This window comes from Chroicocephalus ridibundus, chromosome 15 (assembly GCF_963924245.1).
Source record: "Chroicocephalus ridibundus chromosome 15, bChrRid1.1, whole genome shotgun sequence".
Classification (NCBI taxonomy): Eukaryota; Metazoa; Chordata; class Aves; order Charadriiformes; family Laridae; genus Chroicocephalus; species Chroicocephalus ridibundus.
Window position 1 is genome coordinate 9329969 of NC_086298.1, and position 22595 is coordinate 9352563.

The window sequence follows — 22595 nt, forward strand, 5'->3', positions numbered from 1 at the left end:
CACGGGCTAAAGGCACGCGTGGCACTGAGTGAGTTTTTACTTCAGGAGAAGTTTAGAGTTTCTTTTCCCGTGTTAGGTTTAAGCAGCATGCGTTTTTCCTAAGTGTCGATGAGCAGCATGGCGATACAACGCAGAAATCAAGCTGAGCCCACAAGAAGCTACTCCCTGGCATGTGTTAATACCAGGCGTGGGCGTCCCTTCTCCTCTTTGTCGTCTTCTGTAACACCGATCGGAGCAGTAGTAGACGATCTTTTGTAGTTCAACGGCTAGACTGTTTGACATGTTATGCATTGTACGTAAGAGGACAATTGTAGAGTAATGCCACTGCCCTCAGCCTTGTTTAAGTTTCATAAAGATTATTGCAGCATGAAGATAAAATGCCAAACTCCAAGGTCTGGCATCTGTCAGAACCAATGAAGCTGAAAGGGTCATTTTTTCCACACTTTCATTGTAATATATTTGAAGACATTCACAAGTTGAAAAATGGTTACTTCTCATTTTGTGACGTCTGACATTTGTCTTGCGATTGGCAGTGTGTTACTAGAAAATGGCTTACAGTTTCTCTCATCTTGTGATTGATGTCCTGTAAAGACAGAGTTACAGAAGAGTCGGATTTGAAACGCTACAACTGCGAATGCCTCTCCTTACAGCTTTCAGATAGTACAATCTGCGGCCTAAAATACCCAGGTTTTACGATTGGTATCAATGGAATAAATCAACCACTGTATATAATGAACACTGGTAAGATCTCTCTCTGTTTTGGAGATCTTTATATAGTCTCTGGATCGAATACCAGCTTTTGTAGCCTGTGCATGCACGGGCTGATGCAGGATGCCCTGTTTATCTCCCACTTCAAATATGAAGGGTCCCTTGTAGAACAGTCAAAATATTCAATTACCTGCTTCTAGTAATCCAGTGTTCGTGTATTTATATAATGGGAAAATTGAATGCCATATTATTCTCGGGGGAGGAGGGGGATAAAACAGGAGCGTACTTAATGACAAAGTCGCATTTCTCTTCCCTGCCATCTAATGCAATTTCCTCTGAATATTATTTAGCATCCAAAGCAATTTCACGTAGCCTTTAAGTGACCAGTCTGTGCACGTGCACAAAAATGACCAGACACTTTATTTAGGATATGAATGCTAACGCACTGGTAATCTGCTAATCCCGAGATACCTTTCTAGGAGAAGAAGCAATACGTGAAAGGCAGTAGGCGTTTGATTTTTAATAGCACTTTTCTATATATTCTTTTCAGAGAATAATAGAGCACTCCATTTATGGCATATATGATATGAACATTGCATATCAGTGAAATCTTTCTCATTATCAGCCACTCTGGGTCTGGTCTTCCTCACTGGGTATAAATCAGAGTGAAACACTTCCACAGTTGAGGAATATCTGAGGCAAGTGAGTCCAGAATTTCAATCCAGACGTCCCCCTTCCCTGCAGGCTCCTGTCTAGCCCAAATGTGCCTAAACTTGGCGACGCCTTGTTGGATTTTTGGGTTCTTTCTCTGCACAGAGCTGTTTGTGGCTAAATCACTTGAAATTTATCTTGTGCCTAATCTGGATCGGGCTCTTGGCACTGAATTGCCCTCTGCCCAAATGCCCAACTCGCCCCGTTTCAGCCCTGTGATTTGGGAACATCTTCTGTGCACGAGGCGGGTCACTTCACGTGCCACACACCTGTACCTGCTTTTAAAGCACAGCTGGAAGGGAGGTGCTTGGCTAATTACCCAGTTAAGGCTCCGGTGAGAGACCCACATCCACCTGCTCCAGTCTTCCTCTTCCCAGCTGGAGCTTACATCACGGTGCCGTGCAGGTGACTCCATTTTACTGGCTTTACCCCTCTGGTTGTGTTAGTCTTGTGTTCAGCCCAGCATCAGACCAAAGCATCCTTCCCAGAGACGGACGACGGCACTTCGGGAGCGCTGGTGATGAGGAGGGATCTGGTCCTCGTCCCTCCTGAGCCTCAGGCAGCTCCCGGACAGGGTAGGTGCAGGTCCTCACGCGGCGGGGACTCGGGGCGGACGGGGCCACAGCCTCTGTGGGGGTTTTGGGGTGCGAGAAGGGCATTGCTCCTGCGCCGCTGGACCTGGGGGCTCTCAGGGGCTACGCTAAGGTTGTAGGAAGAGCTGCCAGCTGGCTCCTACCTGGATGGTGCCTCACCTCTGCTGCATTTGCGTACTTGCTGTGAATGAGTTCCATCGTCCCCGTCACAGCTCCTCGTTTCCAGCCAGCGCTGTCTGACCTTACTCTGATCTCTCTCTGATGGACGGTGACAATCTGCTTCTAAATATTGCCCTGTTCCTTCTAATCTGTTTTCTTTTCCATCGTGCTTTGCTGCGTTTCCTCCTAATTCCACAGTTTTGTTTCTCAGCTTGCCTAATAAACTGATGTGCTCGACGTGGCTGGATCCATCAGTTCAGCTCCCGCTGTTGCTGTGCAGCCGGGTCTGGAAGACGTCCGTCTTCATTTTGAAGGTGAATCTGTCCTGTGTCGTCTCTTCGAGGTGCTGCCGCGCGTCAGCCTCTGCCGAGCCCATGCCTCAGGTGGAGCCTTTCCCCGTGTGTGTGGCGGCTCACCCCCACAGCCCTGTCGGGCAGCCGCCGTCCCACCAGCCCCTCTCCTCAGCCCCGCTGCTGGGGACACGCTGGTTCCTCTCAGTTCCTCGGAGCAGAAATGTGCTGTAGATTACTACTTGGGCAGGTCCAGCCCCCGTGGGCTTCCCGGAGCATCCCTGCGTGGGGGATGGCCCATCCCTCCACAGCCATCCCTTACCCGGCTCCCTGTGCCCACCAGAGACCCGGCACTTCTAGAACCTTCCCGCCAGCGAAAGCCCATTAGCAGCTCCAGGAGCGAGCCGTGGTGCTGCTCTGCAGTTCATTAGTTTGAAATGGGGAGACCAGGTTGAAGTAATTTTCACATCTGGTCCGGCTTGTGGTTTTTTCCGGCTCTGATCTCCGTCCTCTGCAGAGGTCGATCCCGCAGCTCCTGCAGCAGGGAGCTGTGTGCGGCCTCACCTGCAAGCTGGGGACACGGTGGGGACGGCGCGGTGGTGACATGGTGGGGACGTTGTGTTGGCATCAGCAGGTGGATCCTCTCCATTGTGAGCTCCTCATGGGCGCTCGAAGTCAGGGCTGTGCTTACCGCTGGCTTTGCTGGTGTTGTTCAGTTGCTATTAAACGGACCCAAATTCAGTAGCGATTTACAAATATTGTTAGGAAAGGCGTCAGCGCCAAGCCCGGGGCAGGCTGTGCTGTGCGGGGCCCCGGTGGAGACGTGGGGACGGAGCAGCTGGGTCCGGTGGCTCCCCAGCAGCGGGGTGGGAGCGCGGGCAGGAGGGGTCACAGCGAGCTCCAACAGCGAGAGATCTTTGGCGGAACATAAACATGTCTTTAGAAAAGTGATCATTTTTTTTTTTTCCTCCCTTCTGCTCACCCGTTGCCCTCTGTGTTTTAATCAAAGAACTCTACTTCTTTTATTTTCCTGGAAACTCTTGTTCTCACAGCTTTTAACTTCTGCCTTTCACCTTTCACTTTTACCTCTGCTTTTCCCTTTTATCTTCCTACTTTTCCCTCCCTTATTGTCATGATGAAGGAGGGGAGAACCGAGCTCTCTCACCTTCCCTCTCCTAATCTCGGGGGTTTTTTTGGTATTATCAAGAAGTCGGATTGTTGAACTCTATGGTTCTCATTGATGTTGCCAGTTCTGGAGGGGGTTGCTCTGCAGGAGGCTTTGTCTGAAGACCTGGAGCTCCCGGCAGCAGCCCGGCTCCCTGGCCAGGGGATCCGGTAGCTCAGCTCGTCTGTGCTCGGTTCCCTTCTCCCTGTGTGTCCTCTCACCTCGTGCCGTCCGTGGCTGCGTTGCAGTGACCTGCCGCCGTTACCTGCAGCCTTCTGGGCCCGTGGTGGATCTGCCGACGTCTGACACGGTCCAAACGCGTTCTGGGGCTGTTCCAGTTTCAGTGCCAAACAGACAGGTCGGTGCGCGGTTGTTACCTGCGCAATGAGCAGGAGCGAGCTGTGGGGGCACGCGCCGGGCTGGGGGCTCCAGAGCTGTTCTGTCCCCTGCAGCTCAGCTCCTGGGCTTTGTCCTTTCTTTCCGTTAGCGGTGCTGTCTTGGACCTGGTGGGACGGAGATGTCCCTTTATACGGACTGGGATTGTTAAACTGTGGAGTGCCCCAGGTGATGGCTCCCAGCTGCGTTGGAGGGCAAGGACTGGACTCCTCCCCATCCCGGACACAAACTGTGCGTCAGCCCATTGACGGGCGCTGCCCCGAGACGCTTCGCCTGCTGCTCCGCCGTGCTTTGCCTTCATGCTACGTGGGTTATTCGCTTACTGTCATAAAATCCCACATGACATTCCACACGGTGGCAAACCCGCCCAGGCGTTGCGCTGGGCCGCGCTGCCGCAGCCCCGGCAGAGACGCTGCTCCCTCCGCAGGCACCGGGGCTGCTCCCCGAGGAACTGCGAGGCGCCCGAGCTGCCCGCTGGGCAGGATCACGCTGCTCCCGGCACAGGCTGGGCACTGCCTTCTCCCAGGTGACGGCTCCGTTCCTGGAGCTGTCACCTCCTCGCGGAGACCCGGCCGGCGTGGACGCGCCTCTGCCCGCGGGCGCACGCGGGCTCTGCAGCCAGCGCTCGGGTGCCCTCAGTAATGAGGAACCTGCCCAGAAAAACGTGAGTGCTTGTCACCGCCTGGCTTTGCGCCCGCGTCCAGCAGTTCTGCTGCTCAGTTACTGGTTTCGTTACCTGTCTCTGCTTTCAAACTGGTTTTTGTGCGGGAGAGGTGTCTTATTCCCCTTTTCTTTCGGCGCACAGCTCTGGGAGGAGGAAGGGCAGCGCAGTTCCCTTCTCAGTTTACTCACCAGCCCCGCTCCCTGCGGGTGCAGAGATGCAGGACACCCCAGTGTCAGACGGGGGGATAGAAGACCGCAGCCGAGACACTGAGCAATGGTTCGCTGTGGTTTTCGCTGGAGCTCTTTTCTGTACCCGTCTTTTCTCCCTGAGGTGGCTGGTGTAATCTAGGGGCTCAGGAACACCTCCGGTGCTCGGAGAGGGCACGCCTGGCACCCAGACGGACGTGCCTGGACGGCAGCAGCACCGTTTGCTCTGTGTATACCATTATCATCAGCCGCCGCAGGACGCTCCGTGCCTGCTCACCGCCTGCGTCTTCTTGAACGCGACGGTGCGTGCCGGCACGTGAGAGGGAAGGGGGTGGCATCAGCCGTCTCGCTGCATCGAGATTCCCCAGGGAAAAAGCATCCCGAGCCCAGCAGGCGCACGAGACGCTGAGAATCCTGGCTGTTTGCCAAGGAGGAATGAGCTTGTTCAGAGCCTCAGACGGTTTCTCTTTCATGTTGCGAGGGACGTGCGTACGGATCCCACCCACAGGACCGTGCAGCGCTGGGCTCGCCCAGCTCCGAGGGGAGGAGAGCGGTGTTCACTGCTCCCGTGTCTGATCCGGATGCGTCTCCATCTTCAGCCCAGCCCTGAGATTTCTTTTTGTCATAACTTTCTCTCTCGTCGGGAGCCTCATTTTCCTGTCAGTCCCTGCTGGCGCAGCGGTGTCAATGCTGTGCCACGGGCACACGGGGCGATGGTCCTCCCTCCGCGCGCCCGCAGCGGGCTCCGTCCTCCCCCAGGAACGCGGGAGCTGCGCAGGAGCCATTGAAGCCTCTCGGCCACGTGTGGCCCCATAAATCCTCCGCTGGTGTTCGCCCAGCACCACTGCATTTCAAGGAGTTTAATTTAAACTTTATTTATTGCCATCTACTTTTTTCCATAACAGCCCTTGTCCAATCTTGCATCTGCACTTGAATTATAAGGGAGAAAGAACTATGATCAGCTTTGACAATTAAAAATCTGTGATGAGCATGCTGTCATTTGGTGATCTACAGTAAGAGCTGCCTCGCTCTTCGTGGGGAATTGCCTTTGCTTTCAAGAACGAGCTCGTTTATTTGAATGCTCAGCTCCGAATTGAGGAGTTTCACTCTGGCTTTGGAAGCGTTGGAGAAGTGATGCTGGAAAGCGGATTTGCCGTCAGTGTCGGAGCATCGTTCCGCTCTCGCTCAGCTCTGCGGCACCCAGCGAGTCGCGTTCCTCACTGCCAGAGCCGGGCACCCTCCGGGGGACGTGGTTAATCCCCGGACCCCTGGATCGTAGGGGGTTACAACAAAATAGCCCTGCTCTCAGTCTGAACAAATAACACGGACTGCAATTGAAACCTCATTAAATAACCTTTAGGGCTAGTTCTCTTTCTATGCTGAGCTTCTGACTAACATCCGAGAGCTTTAAGGCAAGTCTGCGTTTTGGTTTTAACAACAAGAGCTGTGAGTAGCTGCATTCTCAGTAAAAAAAAAAAAAAAAAAACCAACCCCCAAAAAAACCCTCCTGTGGGAAATTTCTGGTTTATGATGATGATGTTTGGTGTTTTCAACCAAAACCCCACAAATCCAAGCACTGATTAATCTGTTTTTCAGCATCTCCAAGTGAAAGTTATAGCAAATTGAGCAAAAAATGTGTTTTGACTCAAGTTTCACGTGACCAGCTGAAATGCTGAAATACTGCAAAGCTGAAATCCGGGGCAAAAGTGATTGGGATTTTTTTGTATGTCCTAAAACCCCTTTTTTCCCCGAAGATGTTTTGGTTTAGCCTCCTGCCTGCAGGGACAGGGCGCTCAGGGCGGCACAGCCTGTCGGAGGGCGCGGGCTGTCGAGACGCCGTGGCTGTGGAGCGGGTGCCCCATCTGCCAGAGGCCCGTTTGCTCCGCGGGGGCTGTGCGCTGGGATGCTCTTCCCCAGGCCCTATGGACTGTGTAGGCAGTGCTGCCCCACGGCTCCTGGGGGACGTGGCTGCTGTGGGGGACACGCAGTTCCAGGGGGTCATGTTTCAGCAGCTCCTGTGCAATCTCGAAGGCAGTGGGACACACACCTCCGCCTTGGTGAGGGTTACGGCGCCCGCAGAGAGGGAGAGCATCGCTGCGGTGGACACGGGACCGACGCAATTCCTCCGTGTGCTGCAGAGGTGCTGGGTAGATGAGAGGCGGCATTTGAGCTCCTAAATCCTGCAGAAATCTCAGAAGTTAGGTGTCCACATCTGCCCCTGGTCTCTGCTCAGCCAGGCTCAACTTGTCTCCCTCTTGCCCTCTGGTTGTTCCTCCGTGGGGCGAAATGGATAAAGTATTTCTCTTTGCCTGACTTCCCAGGAGCGCTGCGCGTCAGCATCCTCCCGCTCGCTCGCTGCGTTCCAGCGGGGTGAGGGCCCTCTGCTCACCCTGCCCCAGCTGCGCACCGCTCAGCTCCTGCTTTTCTCTGGGTTTATTTCTGCCTTCCTTACCTTCACTTCACCTTAAGCACACCAAAAAAAAAAAAAAAAAATCATCAGCACTACCCAGATAAATCCATCTGGTCCCTGTCTCAGCCTCATTTAACCTCCCATTGAAGAGAGTGTATCACATGGTATTCAGCTGAAACCTATTACCTCGCATGCCCGAGCATATCATATTGAATTACCTTCACCCACAGGCCTGGAGTGTTTGCTAATAGCTAATGGCATCTTTTTAAGTTTGAGGTGATTTATTTGAATGCGCTTCTATTCCGTAGTGCAGCGGGGAGGCGCCTTGGTGTTTCCAGCGGAGCGCAGTGCGGGAGCGCCGGGCACCGGCCCTTCCCAGTATTCCCATTCCTCGCCACTGGTCCCACACAAATCGAGCCTCGGTAACTGGGGGCGGCTGCTCCTGGCTGCAGACAGTGGGGGGTACGGGAGGGCTCAGTGCTCTCTGCCTGTTGTCACCGTCCTCGGGATCCAGGGAGCATGCAGCAAACCCAAACCCGTGGGGTCCGGAGTTCCCAGGAAGGAGGGGGGAGCCATGGACGACCCCCGCCTCACCTGCACGCCGTCCCCGACCCCGGCCTCAGCCCGCTCCCTGGGAGATGGTCGTTTCTTGCAGTTCTGATGGCAGAAGCAAGTTCGCTCGTGTCATTGCTGATTTTTGAGAATTGACTGCAGAAGTGGGGTAGAACTGGTATGAAATTGCTGTAAAGGACAAAATCAAAAGCCTGTTATGGCGATGTGATGCGATTTTCCCTCGTGTTCCTCCTCCTCGTCAGTGGAAGTATAAAAGCCCTTCTGCGGGTCAGGGTCAGATGCGCTAACGAAGAAGCAGCAGCCGAGCCCTGGGTCTGGGGCGTGAGCAGCCGTTCTGGGGACACCAGACACAAGGATCCGAACCACGGAGAAGCTCGGGCAGCGGTTCGGGAAGGGATTTGGGGCTCTCGATAACTGGGTGGTTTCCATCCTGCTGCAGAAGCCGCCTCCAGCGTGCCCGTGGCTCCCAGCCAGCCGCTGCTGGCCAGTAGCCCGAGGACAGAGCGCCGGCTATGGGCTGTCTTGTGAAGGAAGGAACAGGGCTGTGGCACTGGAAACCTCCAGGCCGATTTCTTACCAGCTCAGCGAGGTTTCTGTTAAAAATCAACCCATTCAACCCCTCATTGAACTGTTTGATCCTTGTGAGGTTGGTCTGGCCGCAGCCGAGCCCCAGCAGCACTGCGTACGTGTGCAGACGCGCTGCCCGTCACGTGCGGCGCGGAGGGATGGGAAGCAGCATCTTCACGCCCCTCCAGCTCCCCGAAGCCCACGGCAGCGTGGCAGGGGGTTGCGCTGGCGTTGGGTGCCGTCTCCCTGCCCGTGGGGCTGAGGACTCGCAGGGACCCCAGGAGAAAGTGGGAATGCGAGGAGAAAGTGGGAATGCCAGGTACAGACGCAGCCCCAGCTGCCTGATGTGCGGTTTGCAGAGCGAGGGTTGAGCCCCACCTTTGTCTCCTCACCCCCCAGCGCACCGCTGTCCTGGCCCAGGGGGTGAGGGAGACCGTGGCTTCCAGGGGGAAAAGCAGCGACTGTAATAAACCAGTCAGGCAGCGTGGGACCTCTGCTAGTCAGGCTTCATTCCTTGAAGATGCGGCACAAAAATCAAATGGTCGAGGTTATTCAATTATCGCTCCTAGCAGCAAAGGGGAAATCTGATAATGCGACAGGGCTGCATCAGTATTATTTCTGTGAAGAGGAGCTGGGCTTGCCGTCAGGCGGGAAGCGGCAGAAATCCTACAGGTGTCCAAGTCCTTCTCTCTCTTCCCTCACCTCCTTTTTTAATAACCGAATAACCTGATACGATGTCTCTGCAAGATCAGTAACAGTGCAGGGCATATAATGACAAGCTGGAAAACGCTTCTCTCTGAGTGAAGGGGGTTTGTCTCAAACCAGAGCCCGTGAGCAGTTTCCATCCTAAGGCAGCCGGGGCGGCTGGCGAAGGAAGGCAGCGAGCAGCCCCCCCCGTAACTCACCTGCTCTTTCTCTGTTAACGTTGGTCTTAATTGGCATTTCAGGGTAGTGTTTGGCTCCCGTTCAGCAGCCCGTGTGCTCCTCCACGTCCTACGCAGAGCTGGGGTTTGCCCCCGTGCGGGGACGGGCAGCGCTGGCCGGGACCCACCAGCCTTCACTGTCCTGCCCCAGCGCTGGGAGCGGGGTTTGGCGGTGGGTGTTGTCTCCTCCGGCGCTCAGGGAACTCTTTGGCCGTGCAAGGAGAGGAGAACCGGGCTGCGCGAGAGCTGCTGATGGCGGGGAAGGAAGCGGTGCCGGCGTGGGGGGCTCTGCTGCCGCCCGTCCCTCCGGGTCGCGGGTTGGTAAGTGTAGCCCCACATCCAGCACGGGGCTGGTCTCTGCGGCCAGCTCTGCTGCTCAGCGCGGGTTATCTGCTCATCACGGGGCGGGTCGGAGCCTCTCTACATCTCATCCATGCTGGGGCAGCGTTTGTGAACCTTTGTCACCTTCCGCTGCTCCCAGGCCGTGCCGTGCGGCCCCTGCACGCGGTGCTTCGGCAGCGGCTGCGGCTTTGTGCCAGCTGTAGCCATTCCCTGGTGCTCGTGTCGGCATGTGTGGCCGAGACGTGGGCTCCTCAGGGGGAGACTCCAGCGGCGGCAGCAAAGGCAGAGGGGGCACCGTGTGGAGGCAGCGCTTGAAGCGGCTGCGGGGAGCCGGCAGCATCAAACAGTGACTCTGCAATATTTATGTGCCCAGCGCCATTGTGCTGGCTGCCAGCGCCGGGGAGAGGAGGCGCATTAGGGAACGTTATGCATAACATTTCACACTTCTTTGCAGAGTAACGTTAATTACACCTGCTACAAGCTAATCTGCTGTGTGTTCTGTGTCCTCTCCCCTCCCTTCCCCAGGGACCCAAAGGACCAAGGAGGTCACCTCCCGCCGCAGCGACACGGTGCAGCCACCGTCGACGGGAGCAGAGCACCCACTGCCCGGCAGGGAGCCAGGCCGGAGGAGCAGGACAGGGGGGTTGTCGCGAACCAGAGGGGATGGATGTCACCTTGCAGAAACCTTGTGCCCATCCTTTGGCCGTGCAGGTGAGCGCTGGAAGGTTAAAAGCAAGGGGATTTTGTTTGTCCCCGAGCCCTGCAGTCGGGGTGGGTGGTTGTTCTTCCCCAGCACTTACGTTCGTCTCTTCCCGCTGCGGTGGCCACACGGTGCTGGGCTGGTTCTTGCCACAGCGGGTCAGGTCAGAGCATCTGACCGTCTCCATCCCCCCTCGGCTGCGGGCTGCGGTGCCGGACGTGGGGGAGTGTGGGCAGTCGATAGACACGGATAAAATGAAGTTGTGAACAGCAGCAGGAGCTGAAATAGCAACATCAATAGCAGTTTCCAGATAATGATCTAATTAGCACAAACAACAAGTTTCCACTAATGACTCTTGTTCTTCCAGCCCCTTCCTTTCTGCTCGCCTGTCGTTATTGACTGCTCTGGCGGGCAGCGGCTGTGCTCCCCCGTCTCTGGGGCCGGGGCTTTGGGGTGCTGTTTCCTGGCTGGGTTTGAGCTGCTTCCCCGGAGGACATTTGCTCTGCAGCTTGGGCCGACACGCGGGGGACGGCCGCGCGCAGAAGGGGAGGGAGGAAAATGGGCTGTTGGGCCTGGGTGGCTCGCTGGAGGCCTTGGGAAAGTTGTGCTCCCACTGCATGTCCCCAGTTGTACAAACGAGGATGCTGACGTCCAGCCGCTGCAGCGAGGGCGCGGGCTGACTGCTCGTGAAGGGCTTGGGAAGCTGTGAGCGAAGGATGCTTGACGGGAGCAAAGATTAGGGATTATTATCGGAGGAGCAGAAACAAGCTGTTTCTGTCCGTGCCCTCCCTAGCTATGAGCCTCCTCTCTGCTTCTTTCCCGCTGAAACAGAAAGGCTCTTTCTCACCATTAAGGCCCCAGATGGACACGTATTGCCTTAACGCTGCCATTTCCCCAGTTGTTGGTGGCCACCATGCTGGCTGTGGCTTGGTCCTCAGTTGCCTGGTGGGCAGGACCCTCACATTTGCCCCTTTCAAAGGGGCTGGAAGCCTGCGGCTCCCCCGGGTTGGAGATGGTCAGAGGCGGTGGCCGAGGGGATCTGATCCTGGGCGGCTGCTCATTCCCGGGATGTGCAGGGCACGGCCACAACCTGCGCGGACGGGGCTCGCCCGGATGGGAGGTGGGAGAGTCTCTGCCCTGTCCCTCGGCAGCGGTGGGATCCTGACGAGCGAGACTGGCGATGAAAAGCTGTGTTACGGTCTCAAGGCTTTGCGTCTGTAAAGGCCGGCGGGGAGGCACTCTGCTGGGCCGGGCTCAGCCCCGTGTCCCCAGGTCGGAGACCTCGCGCTGCCGGTTGCTGCTGTGGCATTTTGCTTCATGTCCTCCCCAGGGCGATGATGGGGGGGGGACCACGGCCGGGCAAAGGCTCTGCGGAAGGTGCTGACGGGCGTCATGAGCTGCCCACAGTCTGGTCACTCTCACTTACCAAACTCCACACAAGCCCTTTAAGAGTGCAATTACTAGAGCATCATTATTGCTGATGAGTCTTGGGCTAAAACGACTCTCCAGATGAAACAACCTCAAACAAACACGTCCGCGATCCCCAGTCTCCCGCCCCCATATTCCCGTTGCTGTTCTGGCTGCTGATCTGCAGCCCAGTCCCGCTTCTCCCATCGTTGCCCCCCTGTCTGTGCTGGAACCTGCTGGGAGCGGCCACAGACGGGCTCCGGCGGCTCCAAGGTTGGAAGCTGTCAAATGCACGGAGATGTTCCGGGTATTTTCATCTGAGAATTCAGCTCTGCTCTAATGAAGCCGCAACAGCCCGCTGAAGAGGTTTTATTCAAATTAAGGCGTTACTGACTAATCCCCCCTTGCAGCAGCTTCTGAGATGCCCCGTATTTCCTGGGCTGCTTTTTCTTTCTTTTTCACAACCTTCAAACTCGACAAGGTTAAACTTGGAGGCACAAGAGCTCCCCAGCCCCATCTGGCAACACCGAGGTGTGGAGACATGGGCTGGTGGAGCCGGCGGGACCGTCCCGAGGGCTGTCACTGCAGTGCCCAGCGGCAGGCAGGGGGTTGATGCTCCGGTGACCTGCAGTGGGGACCAAAGGTTCAAACCTCCCCCAAAGCACAGTTTTGGTGCCCCGGAGCATCACGAGGAGGGATCGGGTACTTGGGTGCAGACGTGTGGTGTGGAGGATGCTCGGGGTCGTCGCAGCCGTGGTGGGAAGGGCAGCAGGAGCGACGCCGGGGAGGTGCTGGAAGAGCGGCTGCCCAGGGACCTTCACCTGGAGGCGGCACAGGAGGGGTGGGAGAGCGGGACAGGCTGTGTTGGCACCCCTGGAATGGAAACGCTGCCTTTTGTGCAGCCCTGACCAGGGCCAAGGGGCTCCTGCCCAAAGGGACGGGTGCGGTTAAACGCAGGTGACTCTGTGAAACGCTGCAGGGGGCCAGGAGGGGTCTTGGCGGGAGGGGGTCGGGGAGACAGGACTTGGTGGGAGGATTTTAGCCTGGGTGGCTTTTGCCTTCCCTTCTCGGGCAGCTGCTGGTTCCTGGCGGCAGCAGCAGGTTGTCCTGGCTGGCTCGCTCCTGCGGCTGGCAGCCAGCACAGCCCGGCCACCAGCCCAGGACCGGGGCTGCTGTCTGGGCATGGCAACGGCCACGGGCCTTCTCCACATCCTGACGCAGCCAGCCTGTCTTCCCCCTCTCTCAGAGGAGCTAATTATGGTCATGTTAATGAGGCAGAGGTTCTGTTGCTGCCCAGGGTTTTAATGACTCTCCTCCAAGTTTTCTGCCGCTTTTTCTGGCGAGACAGAAGACGGGCGGTTTGGAGGGAGCGATGGGCAGTGGGGACCCTGCCCACAGTCCCCCTCGTCCCATGGCTCCCCTCCCTGCTCCAGAGTCCCTCCCCAGCTTTCCTGGAGCCCCTTTAGGGACTGGAAGGGGCTTGAAGGTCTCCCCGGAGCCTTCTCTTCTCCAGGCTGAACCCCCCCAGCTCTCCCAGCCTGTCCCCACAGCAGAGGGGCTCCAGCCCATTTGCTGGTACCTCCCACAGCGTCTTCCCCTTCTGGCCACTACCGCTGCCGTGAACGTGCCCAGAGCAGGGATGTGGCTCTCAGCCAAGCCCTGGGGGCTGCTGGCCCTTGGAGCTGCTTGTCCCGTTCGTCTCTCCCAGTGCCCAGCGCTCCCCAAAGCCGGGCGACGGGCGCTGGCTGGGAAGGAGGTGGTCGGCCAGGCCACGGCTGAAACGCCACTGGGAGAAACTTTTTACATGATCTGTTTGGGGGGGACAGACGGGACAAATACTCGCGTGTGCACGTGGCCAGCGTGTGGCAGGATGCTCTAGAAACCGGCAATGACTGAGCAGAGGTGCTGGAGCACTTGTGTAAAATATCTAAATAAATCTTTAATATTTCTAATTGCAAATGTACATAAATTGCACGGCCACATCATTTCTTTAAACACCAACAACTTTCTCTGTACATTATTACATAGTTTAAAAGGAGCTGAAGGAGATTCAGCAAACACTTCCACTTTGCTTCTTTTTTGTTTTTAAACATACTTACAAAAAAAGATTTGCTTTTCTTTATAAGAGGATATAAAACATAGCGACTGCTTATCAGGAACAAGTATCAGCCTAAGCAGATATACAGAGAGAGGTATATCTTAAGACACAGTGATGTATGATAAAGGAATATGTGAACATGGAGACTGCACTCTGGGGTACTGGTGGCTGACGCAGAACCACACGGCATTTACAGCAATGTCACAGCTCAGGTGAGCCGTGAGAGTCAACGCTTGAACGTGACGCCCTTTTTCAAAGCGTGGTGGTTTCTGAATGTTGTGCAACGCCCTCAAGATTGGATTTGGTTTCTAAAGCCCGTGAGCTGCACGTCGGCGTGCTGCCGTCGTCCTCCCTCTCCCCCCAGCTGTGATTTTCCCCAAGGAAAAAAGAAAAAGGCAACAGTTTTCCATGCATGGTCAGAGCAGGGCTTGGTGCCGCTCGGAGCAGGGCAGGTGCCACACGTCCAAGCCTCGTGGCTACGCAGTCGCCGCCGAACTTGCCCTGAAGAGTCAGAGACGGGCCACGGCCCTTCCTGGGGCCAGCTAAGGGGTCTTCTGGTGGCCATGAGGCCACTCGGACCCAGAACTGGCCAGGCTGGAGGCCTGGCTTGCTCTGGCCAGCCTTTGGGGACGAGGTTGACCCCGGCAGTCACTGCGGGCGGGAGGAGGAGCGCTGCCGGACTGCCCACCCCTGGGACAGCCTCACAGTTCTTGCCTTTGGACTTTCTGCTTGGTGCTCTCTGGGCAAAGCTACACGTCAGGGACGGGGCTGGTGACAGGTGCTGCTGCCTCAAAGGTGTCTCCCGGGGGCTGCCACCCCCCACTTCCCGGGATGGCCGGGGACGAGCCCCCTGCAGAGCAAAGCCCAGCCACACGTCGTGGCCGTCCTGGCTGAACACACCAGTGCATTTTCCACCTCCTGGGACTAAAAATCCTCTCCTTGTTCATCACAGGACAGACCTCGGTATGTTTCCTATTGCAGCTGGGTATGGACACGGTAACTGTGAGGCACCTACGAGTGCTCTGAACTATGGGAATGATTGATTACTTGCTGATTGCTTTCCCAGGAGAGCCTGCGATGCCTCTCTCGGGTCCACCAAGTCCCTTCTCCCTTTAGGAATCTTTGTAGTAGCAGAACCTGTGTCCTGCACCCTCCGGGGCTGGCTGCCCGGCCGCAGGGTTCCGCGTGTTCTCACAGTGCAATCAGTGCTTTACAACTGCAAAAGCAGAAAACAAAACCAACCAGACTCAAATGACAATGCCGAGTGACGCAGGACTCTTTGGATGGCGGCAGGATTTGCTTAAACTGGTGCAAAAGGGGCTGGTGACTACGCTGTAGTGTTAGTTGGCATGGGGAAGGACGTCGGTCCCTCCAGTCTTTTGGCACTGAAGCCATAATCCCTGTCCCAAACGATGATACTTACATCCGCACAGACCTTGGGATACCCTCCAGTCCATTTCATCCCCCTTCACACAAAAAGTCGCGTGTTTTTGTTTTTTTTTTTTCCCGAAATGCTCACTACAGTTTGACGAAACCCCAAATCAAAACTCAGAACAGAATCGTCGAGGTGGCCCAACCCCAAATGTGGATCCCGGGCTCCTCTGCCTTCCCCTTTCCGCAGGTGCCCAAAGGGAGGAGGCTCAAATCACAACCTGCGCCTGGATCCGCATTTGCGAGCTGGGGTCCACCTCTCCGGAACAGCAGTGAGATACAGCCAAATCCTGACCGAATAAGCAGCACCAGAAGTAAGTTACTATATACAACCGTTAGTGAGATAGATACGTTACAGTAAACACTGAAAACATTTACAAAAAAAAAAAATATTAAGACTCGTATTAAGATAAAAATCTGAGTGTGTCTTCATTTTGTTTACACCTTGACGAGTTTGCACTAGAACAGCCTCTTACTGTAGAAAGCGCAAGACCGAAAGAAAAGAAAAGGGAGCCGCTCACAAAACCGCTGGGGACGGCGGTGGTCGCTCTGCTCTGGGGCATGGCTGCGCCGCGCCGGGCCGGCATGGGCGACCGGGCGGGCGCTCGCTGGCTCCCTCACGCACGCGCACACACACACACACACAAACGTACAGTTTATAAATAACAGAAACACGAACTGAAGTAACAGAACTGAACTCAGCCTGGATCTTACCACCAACCCCCGCGGGGGCAGGGTCAGCTCCAGTTGTTGAGGGGAAGGAGACGAGGGGAGGGCGGGGGGGGGATCGCTACTGCAACCAGACTTTGTCCTGATTTGAATTTCTTTTCATACTGGCTCAGGAAACTAAGCAACAGCTCCAGAAGGTGTTGGCACTGGAACTTCTAAGATTTTTTTAATAACTCGCTGTGGAAGGATTTAAGCGTTCCTGCTCTTTCAGCGGAACGGCGCGTGTTCGATAATTTGCGCGTTTGAGGTTAAAGCAGGAGTTTCTGACAGATCAGGGCTGGGGGGGGGGAGCAGTGCCTTGAATTGTGGCTGAGGAGAAGATAAAGACGTACTGTGCTTAGCTCCGGTACTAAACAATCGTTTGGTGGGTGTTTCTTTTGTCCGGCTCTTACGGAGAGCACTGACTGCATCCCGGAATTACTTCGGTGTATGAATGGAAACACGTTGCTGGTGGCGCGCCCGGCCCCGTGCCCTGCTATAGCGTTTCCATCCCGCTATGTTACTTCTCTCTTGAAAAACTTCCATCTCTCGCGACACAAGTATTTTGGAACTCAAACACAATCAGCTCTAAACGCACATCTCAGGGCAACAGCGGCTTAAAATAGTCTTTTTTGCAGGGTTATAATGTATTTGACTCTGAGACAATGGCAGACGGAAGTGTACGTACCCAACGCTTCACCGTACCCTGTGTATTCCTAACCTGTCTGGGTCTTTCTCCAGTTGTAACCTTGTCAGTTTTGTGAGGTTCTTCAAAGCCATCTGTGCTAGTCTCCGAAATTCAAAGGTGGCTGTACTTGTCATAAATACTTAGACATTACTTTCCTCTGAGGAGCTCCGTTTGGGGTCTGCTGTGCGACTGCACCGCTCTGCAGGCGTTGGCGGGGTGTGGAGACCTCAGGGCAACACGTTCGCTCCTCCGGGGACCGAGCCGCACTGGGCTTGGCCCAGGGCTTCCAGGGAACAGAAAAACGTTTGGGGGGGAGGGGGGGACGGGTGGGAAAAGCAGCTTTAATTTTGAAAACAACTGCGTGTGGAAGAATGCTGTTAATGAGCCTTACGGCAATGCAGAGCCTACTGGCAAAGCGTCCTGCTCAGGCCGCCTGGGTAGTGTGAGGCTGGAGACGGTACCTAAGCTGTGCGGAGCCCAGGGAACATCCTAGTGCCTTTGACTGTACATTTACACATGGCAGGAGGAGCTAGGACAGGCGTTGAGCAGTGTATTTAACTTTAGTGGGAGGAATAGGCAGATGTCCTGTACACTGTACACTGTCATCCGTATCTCAGAGAGATCTCTCTGGCTCTCGGTACGAGTGACCTGCTCTGAGAGTGGGAGTCGTGAAGGACTAACTTTTTTTTAGAAAAAAAAAAACACACCACAAACCAACAAACACACCGTGGCGGCAGGTCAGCGGCACAATCCCCCGTTAAGGAGGTGACCCCTCCGCTGAGCACAACGTGTCTGAATGTGCCGAATCTGCGTGTTTCAGCAGTTAGGAAAGTCTAATCCTGGCTTATGCCTGCACAGTGCTCCTGACAAGGGGGCTTTCGGTGGTGGCTGCTGTTCTTGTTGGTTACTCCCTTATGACCATGTTTTACATTCTTCGAGCCGGTTAATTTCCATGCAGTGCTCATTCCCAATTTAAAGAGGACAGTATTCCAGAAAATGGGATCTTTTTTTTTCTAATGCATACTGTGAAAGAAAAGAAATACAATTACCGATCTTCATGGTTCTTCAGGGCTTTTTCTTGTTTCTTTGTCTGTTTTTCTCCCCAGCAATAGTAAAAATCTTGGCACAGAGCATTACATCCCCACAACGAACCCTTTCTCACACAAGAAGCTGGCCGTTCCGCGTAGCCCCTCACTCCCCCTCTACCACAACGGGCACCAGAAATCCAGCCCCGGTACCTGGGGCACAGCTCAGGGCCAAGCTCAGACAGGATTTATTTTATTCTGTGGCTAGAAGTGCTGGGGGGGACACAGTGCCCTGCGGGCTATTGCTTACAAAGACTCTTCCCCATTACTTGTGAGCAAGCAGAGGCTGGAGAGAGGACTCGGGACGTCATTCACCAGGTTGCCAGCTCCTCCCTCCAGGTGTGCCAGAGCCGCGGGCTTACTCTGCTCCCCCGGCTGCCCGGGACCCCCAGCAGCCCCAGTCGTGCCCTCCTCCGCTGCCCTGGTTCCCCACGCAGCACCCCTCTGGCTACCGCATCGCACACAGCGTGCGCCCTGACCTTTCATCTGGACTGTGCTCCCTACATGGGCGGAGTTAATTAAACACTAATTAGCGGCGTAAATGCCCTGTGGGCAGTCACCCGCTGTAGGAGTCAGCGGCCTCACAAAAGCCAAGCTGGGCTGGGGCTTTGCTTCGGGGGAGTCGGGAGGAGCGGGCCAAGCTGTGCTGCCATCCCTCCTACGGCTGCATCCAGCAGCACACTTTAACTGGACTTACTGGGCCACTGCCCGCTGCAGGCTCTGCCCAGCTCCCTTTATTTCGCTTACTGCAATGACAAGGACGTTATTCCTTGCTGGGAGGGGTGAGGCATATCCTTTGGGCAGTTTAGAAGGAAAAGGTTACTTTTGTTTAAACATTAAACACTGATTTAAATCCAACAGTGACAGCGATTCTCAAATATATGTTATTTCCTTATGCCACTCATCTCACACTCGATCTTTCCGTCCCCTCAATGTGCTGGCATTAGCATCTCCCACAAAGGCTCAGTCAAGCGCGCCGTCCGCAGCAAGGAGCTGGTTTCTCTGGGGGGAGAGAGCAGCCGTTCTCTGAAGCCGGGGCTCACACCTGCTGCTGCACCGTCTCTCTGGCCAGGCCTCCTCTCCTGCGGCAGCGCCCTCCACGCGTTAACAATTACTGCTGTTTCTGAATTCTCCATTCTCTGTAATCTGCAATTTAGTTGGGTTTGTGGGGGAGATCCCATTACGTGTCTGCATGCTGTACCTCTCTTTCAGCTGAGTAAGGGCACTCATTAACCGTGCGTTGGCAGCATCCAATGAAGCAATGCGTTTCTCCTGCAACCAAAGAGGCAGAGGGCGACAGTCAGTGGAAAGGCTGGAGACCTGTCCCTCTGTGACGCCAGACCTTGTCCTGAGACAGCGACCCAGAGGCCCCTCGGACCAGCGGACCAAATCCGCTGCTATTAGCAGGGCCACGAACGTACTTTGCCTGGGCAACGTGAGCTAAATTCATTTTAGCATCCTGAAGAAAACGGAAATGATATAGTTTTTCTAATTCTTCAGTTACACAGAAATTGATTGTACTGTTTGCTCAAACTGCAGCTGTTACAAAGATGGTAAGATCCCTTTTCCAAAAGCAAGCTCTCCCAAGATAGTTATTCCTTGTCAGTGTTTAATTGATTTTGTTAGTGTAAATTAATAGTTTAAATGACTTGTGGCCTCCCAGGATGGCTTTGATGGCAACTCTCACCAATTACAGTATCGTAAGGATGGGAGCAAGAGCTTCCGTGCTGCAGCCTGACTCCGCCACCCCTGTTCTTTGTGCCACTGAACAAGTCATCGTCCTTCTCTGCCTGCCATCAGCAGGAGGGAACAGGAACAACTCAGAGGGGCCTTTGAAGGTCCGTGTATGAACATGTCCAACACTACTGTACACCCCGAGATGACAAAATGAGAGCAGTCATCTCAGAGGCACGGCGAGAGCCTCGCATGTACCACACGCGGCGGCAGGAGACAGGATGGCGCGTCGAGAGCTGCTGGCAGGCTGCGTCCGCACCGCTCCCACCTCACAGACACCCCTGCGTCTGCCCGGCTCTGCCCGAGCGCAGAAGGGAACATGGTGATTTACCAGCTTTGAGCAAATTACTCTAGGGAAAAACAGTGATTCTTTTTACAGAGTTACTACTCTCTCCTTTTTAATTAGCTATACAGTAAATTAGTCATGAGTAGTGACTCAGAAGTGCTTAATAGAGTTGTTAAGAATAAGCCCAGGATATGCTATCACCCAGCCACGACCTGTAGGAAGGCCTAGCTGCTGAGAAGACACTGATCTCCGCCTAGACAAAGTAGGAGATTGCAGACTGTATTTACATATTCTCTTTTCCAAGCAGTGTTTTGCACCCATCATGTGATGCTCCTCTGCCATTGTAATCTCCAGCAATAACTGAGCTTAACAATTCTGCAAGCCACAACCCAAAGGCTGAAAAAACATACTGGCTTTGCTCTGGCCAGGCTTTGTGTTTCTTCTGTCCAGGTCCTGCAAGAATTACTGGAACATGAAGCACCAAGCAAAGCTCTGGGGACCTCGGACTGAGCCAACGAGGATACGATCCTTCCACAAACTGACTGAATGGTGGGTATGATCCTGCCACAAACTGCCACCCCCCACATCCTCTGTGTCACCTGCCAAGCTCCAAGGCTGGAAAACAGCTGTAGGAATGCGAATGCTGTAACAATAAATCGCATCCTGGCGAAGTCTGACCGACTGCAGCTTGGTGCTCACTCACCCACCGCACGGTCTCGCCGTGCTCGAGCTGGCCCTGCTGCACGGCAGGGCGGCCGCATGCTGGCAGACACCCTGGGAAGTGCTGCAGCCCTTGGTATCGGGGACTCACCTGTGCATCGATAATCTTCTGCTTGGAATCCACGGCAGCCTGCATTTCTGCATGGTCCTTCTTTAGCTCCTCCTCAACTGACATCAGCCTGGTAGCCGAACAGACAGGAAAAAAATTACAGTTGTTGGGCTCTGCTAAGCCCAGATCTCAGTCGCATACACATCTAAATCAGCCACCCAACGTGAATGATACAGATCAGGTCCTCATATAGTCCTTGACACCAAGGAAGCAAAGGGGTGATGTACATCTCTGAAGCACACAGGAAGAGATGTGACACAGCAGAGAAGGTAGTCTATGGACAGAACTGGCCTCACGTGGCAGCCCCCGTCATCCATACCAGGTCAAGCCATCTCATCTGACACTGGAATGGCGAAGCACACACCGAGATGCTCCCAGGACACACAGTTGTGCAGTCGAGCACAAAGGAGACACAGTCATTAGCACTACCTCTTCTTACACACAAACCAATGGTTCAGAACCAGTCTTTTTTCTGTCTCTTCTCCAGAGACCTCTACAGCAGACTGCCCCGAAGCTTAAGTGATACAGAAGGGTTAAGACTGACCCGTTAACGAGGGCTGATTAAAAGCACTAAGTGGGCTCGGCTCAGGTGGCGGTGAAGCTAGCTGCACTGAACAGTCCACGTCCTGGGCAAATGTAACCACCACATCACACGGGGTGCGAGAAAGAGATTTGTAGCTAGGAGTAATGGGATCGTGATGTTTAGCTAAATATCGGAAAAGAACATTTTGATCGTTGCATCTATTGCTCATATGAACAGAAAAGCAAGCCTGCCAGATCCTCCGAGAGCTGGGGCAGGCTGCCAGCTCCCCCCTCCTGAAGTTTTGCCTTTGTGAATCAGGAAAATGTCGTGGTTTTCCTTGTTCCAGGTAACACTGATGGGGGACCCGAAGAGTCAGCTCTGGAAATCCCCCCCCAGGGACTGTAACCCGAAAGGGCAAGGAAGTGAATAAATGCTGGAAAACCCACATGGGAAACCTGCCTGCACCTCCAAAGAAACCTGATTGTCCTGAGCAGGGGCCAGCTCTAACGCCAGCCAGGCTGCCCGCCTTACTGTCATCTCCAGCACTCCCACCTGCCCTGTACCTGCTGATGATGCCCTTCATCTGGATCTCCTTATCCTCCTGCTGTCTCCGGAGCCGCTCCTCGCTCTCCTCCAGCCTGGCCTGGTACTCCAGCATCAGCTTCTGCGTTGTCTCCTCCTGGCACTTGAAACGAGTCTCATATTCCTCCAGCTTCTTGTTGGAGATGCGAAGCTTGTCCTGCAGCACCACTAGGTCCTGCTGGTACTACAGCATGCAGGGACAGACACAGGAGGAGAAAACATGTGGCATGTTACCGAGCAGGACTTTGCTCTTGCTGGGGTTACCCGTAACCCGATTATGCCCCTCTCCTTGCATTAGACTAGCTGCAAACCCGTATCAGATAACCCCGCTTGCCGACACCTCCTCTTCAGTCTTCTCCACACTGCGCTAGGAGCGATGCTGGGTTCCACTGGGCGGGCAGGTCACTGGCAGGTTCAGAGAATGGGTTGTTAGCAGAGTCTGGCATTTCACATGGGGAATGCAGGTTAGAGTGAGTGAATGGCAAACGCACCTGGCATCTTCCTCACACTAACAGCGCAGGGCTAGACACAGGCAGAAGCTGCACTGGTGGGGTTTTGGGTTTACGCATGAGCTCTTCAGCCTACCACAATAAATGTGGGCGTTCTGGAGCTGCTGGAAGCCAAGCAGGAGCTGTTAGTGCCGCCTGCCTCCTGCCAGGCAGCAGGCTCTGAGCGGTGACAGACGCAGGCCACCGCCGTCTCGGCACAAAGTGGTCACCCCTCATCAAGGCGAGGGCACCAGGCTGGCGTGAGCGGGGACAGTGAGCACTGCTGCCGTCCGGGGCCCAGCTTCTCAAACAACGGACTCAGATGTCAC

At 55.0% G+C, this 22595-nt stretch overlaps 1 protein-coding gene across 14 annotated transcripts in view; it reads right to left on the reverse strand.

Moving 5' to 3' along the window:
- Positions 1-17431: 17431 nt before the first annotated feature.
- DAB2IP (DAB2 interacting protein) overlaps positions 17432-22595 on the reverse strand; it is a 202085-nt gene continuing 196921 nt past the window's right edge. For 13 of the 14 annotated variants that reach the window (XM_063353368.1, XM_063353370.1, XM_063353373.1 and 10 more), the window contains 3 exons: positions 21760-21962; positions 20656-20743; positions 17432-19096 (listed from right to left, as the gene is read on the reverse strand). In XM_063353368.1, coding sequence (XP_063209438.1) covers positions 18929-19096; positions 20656-20743; positions 21760-21962 — 459 coding nt within the window. In that variant the 3' untranslated portion in view covers positions 17432-18928. The remainder of the gene's footprint in view (positions 19097-20655; positions 20744-21759; positions 21963-22595) is intronic. The other variant, XM_063353371.1, reaches the window with a different exon arrangement.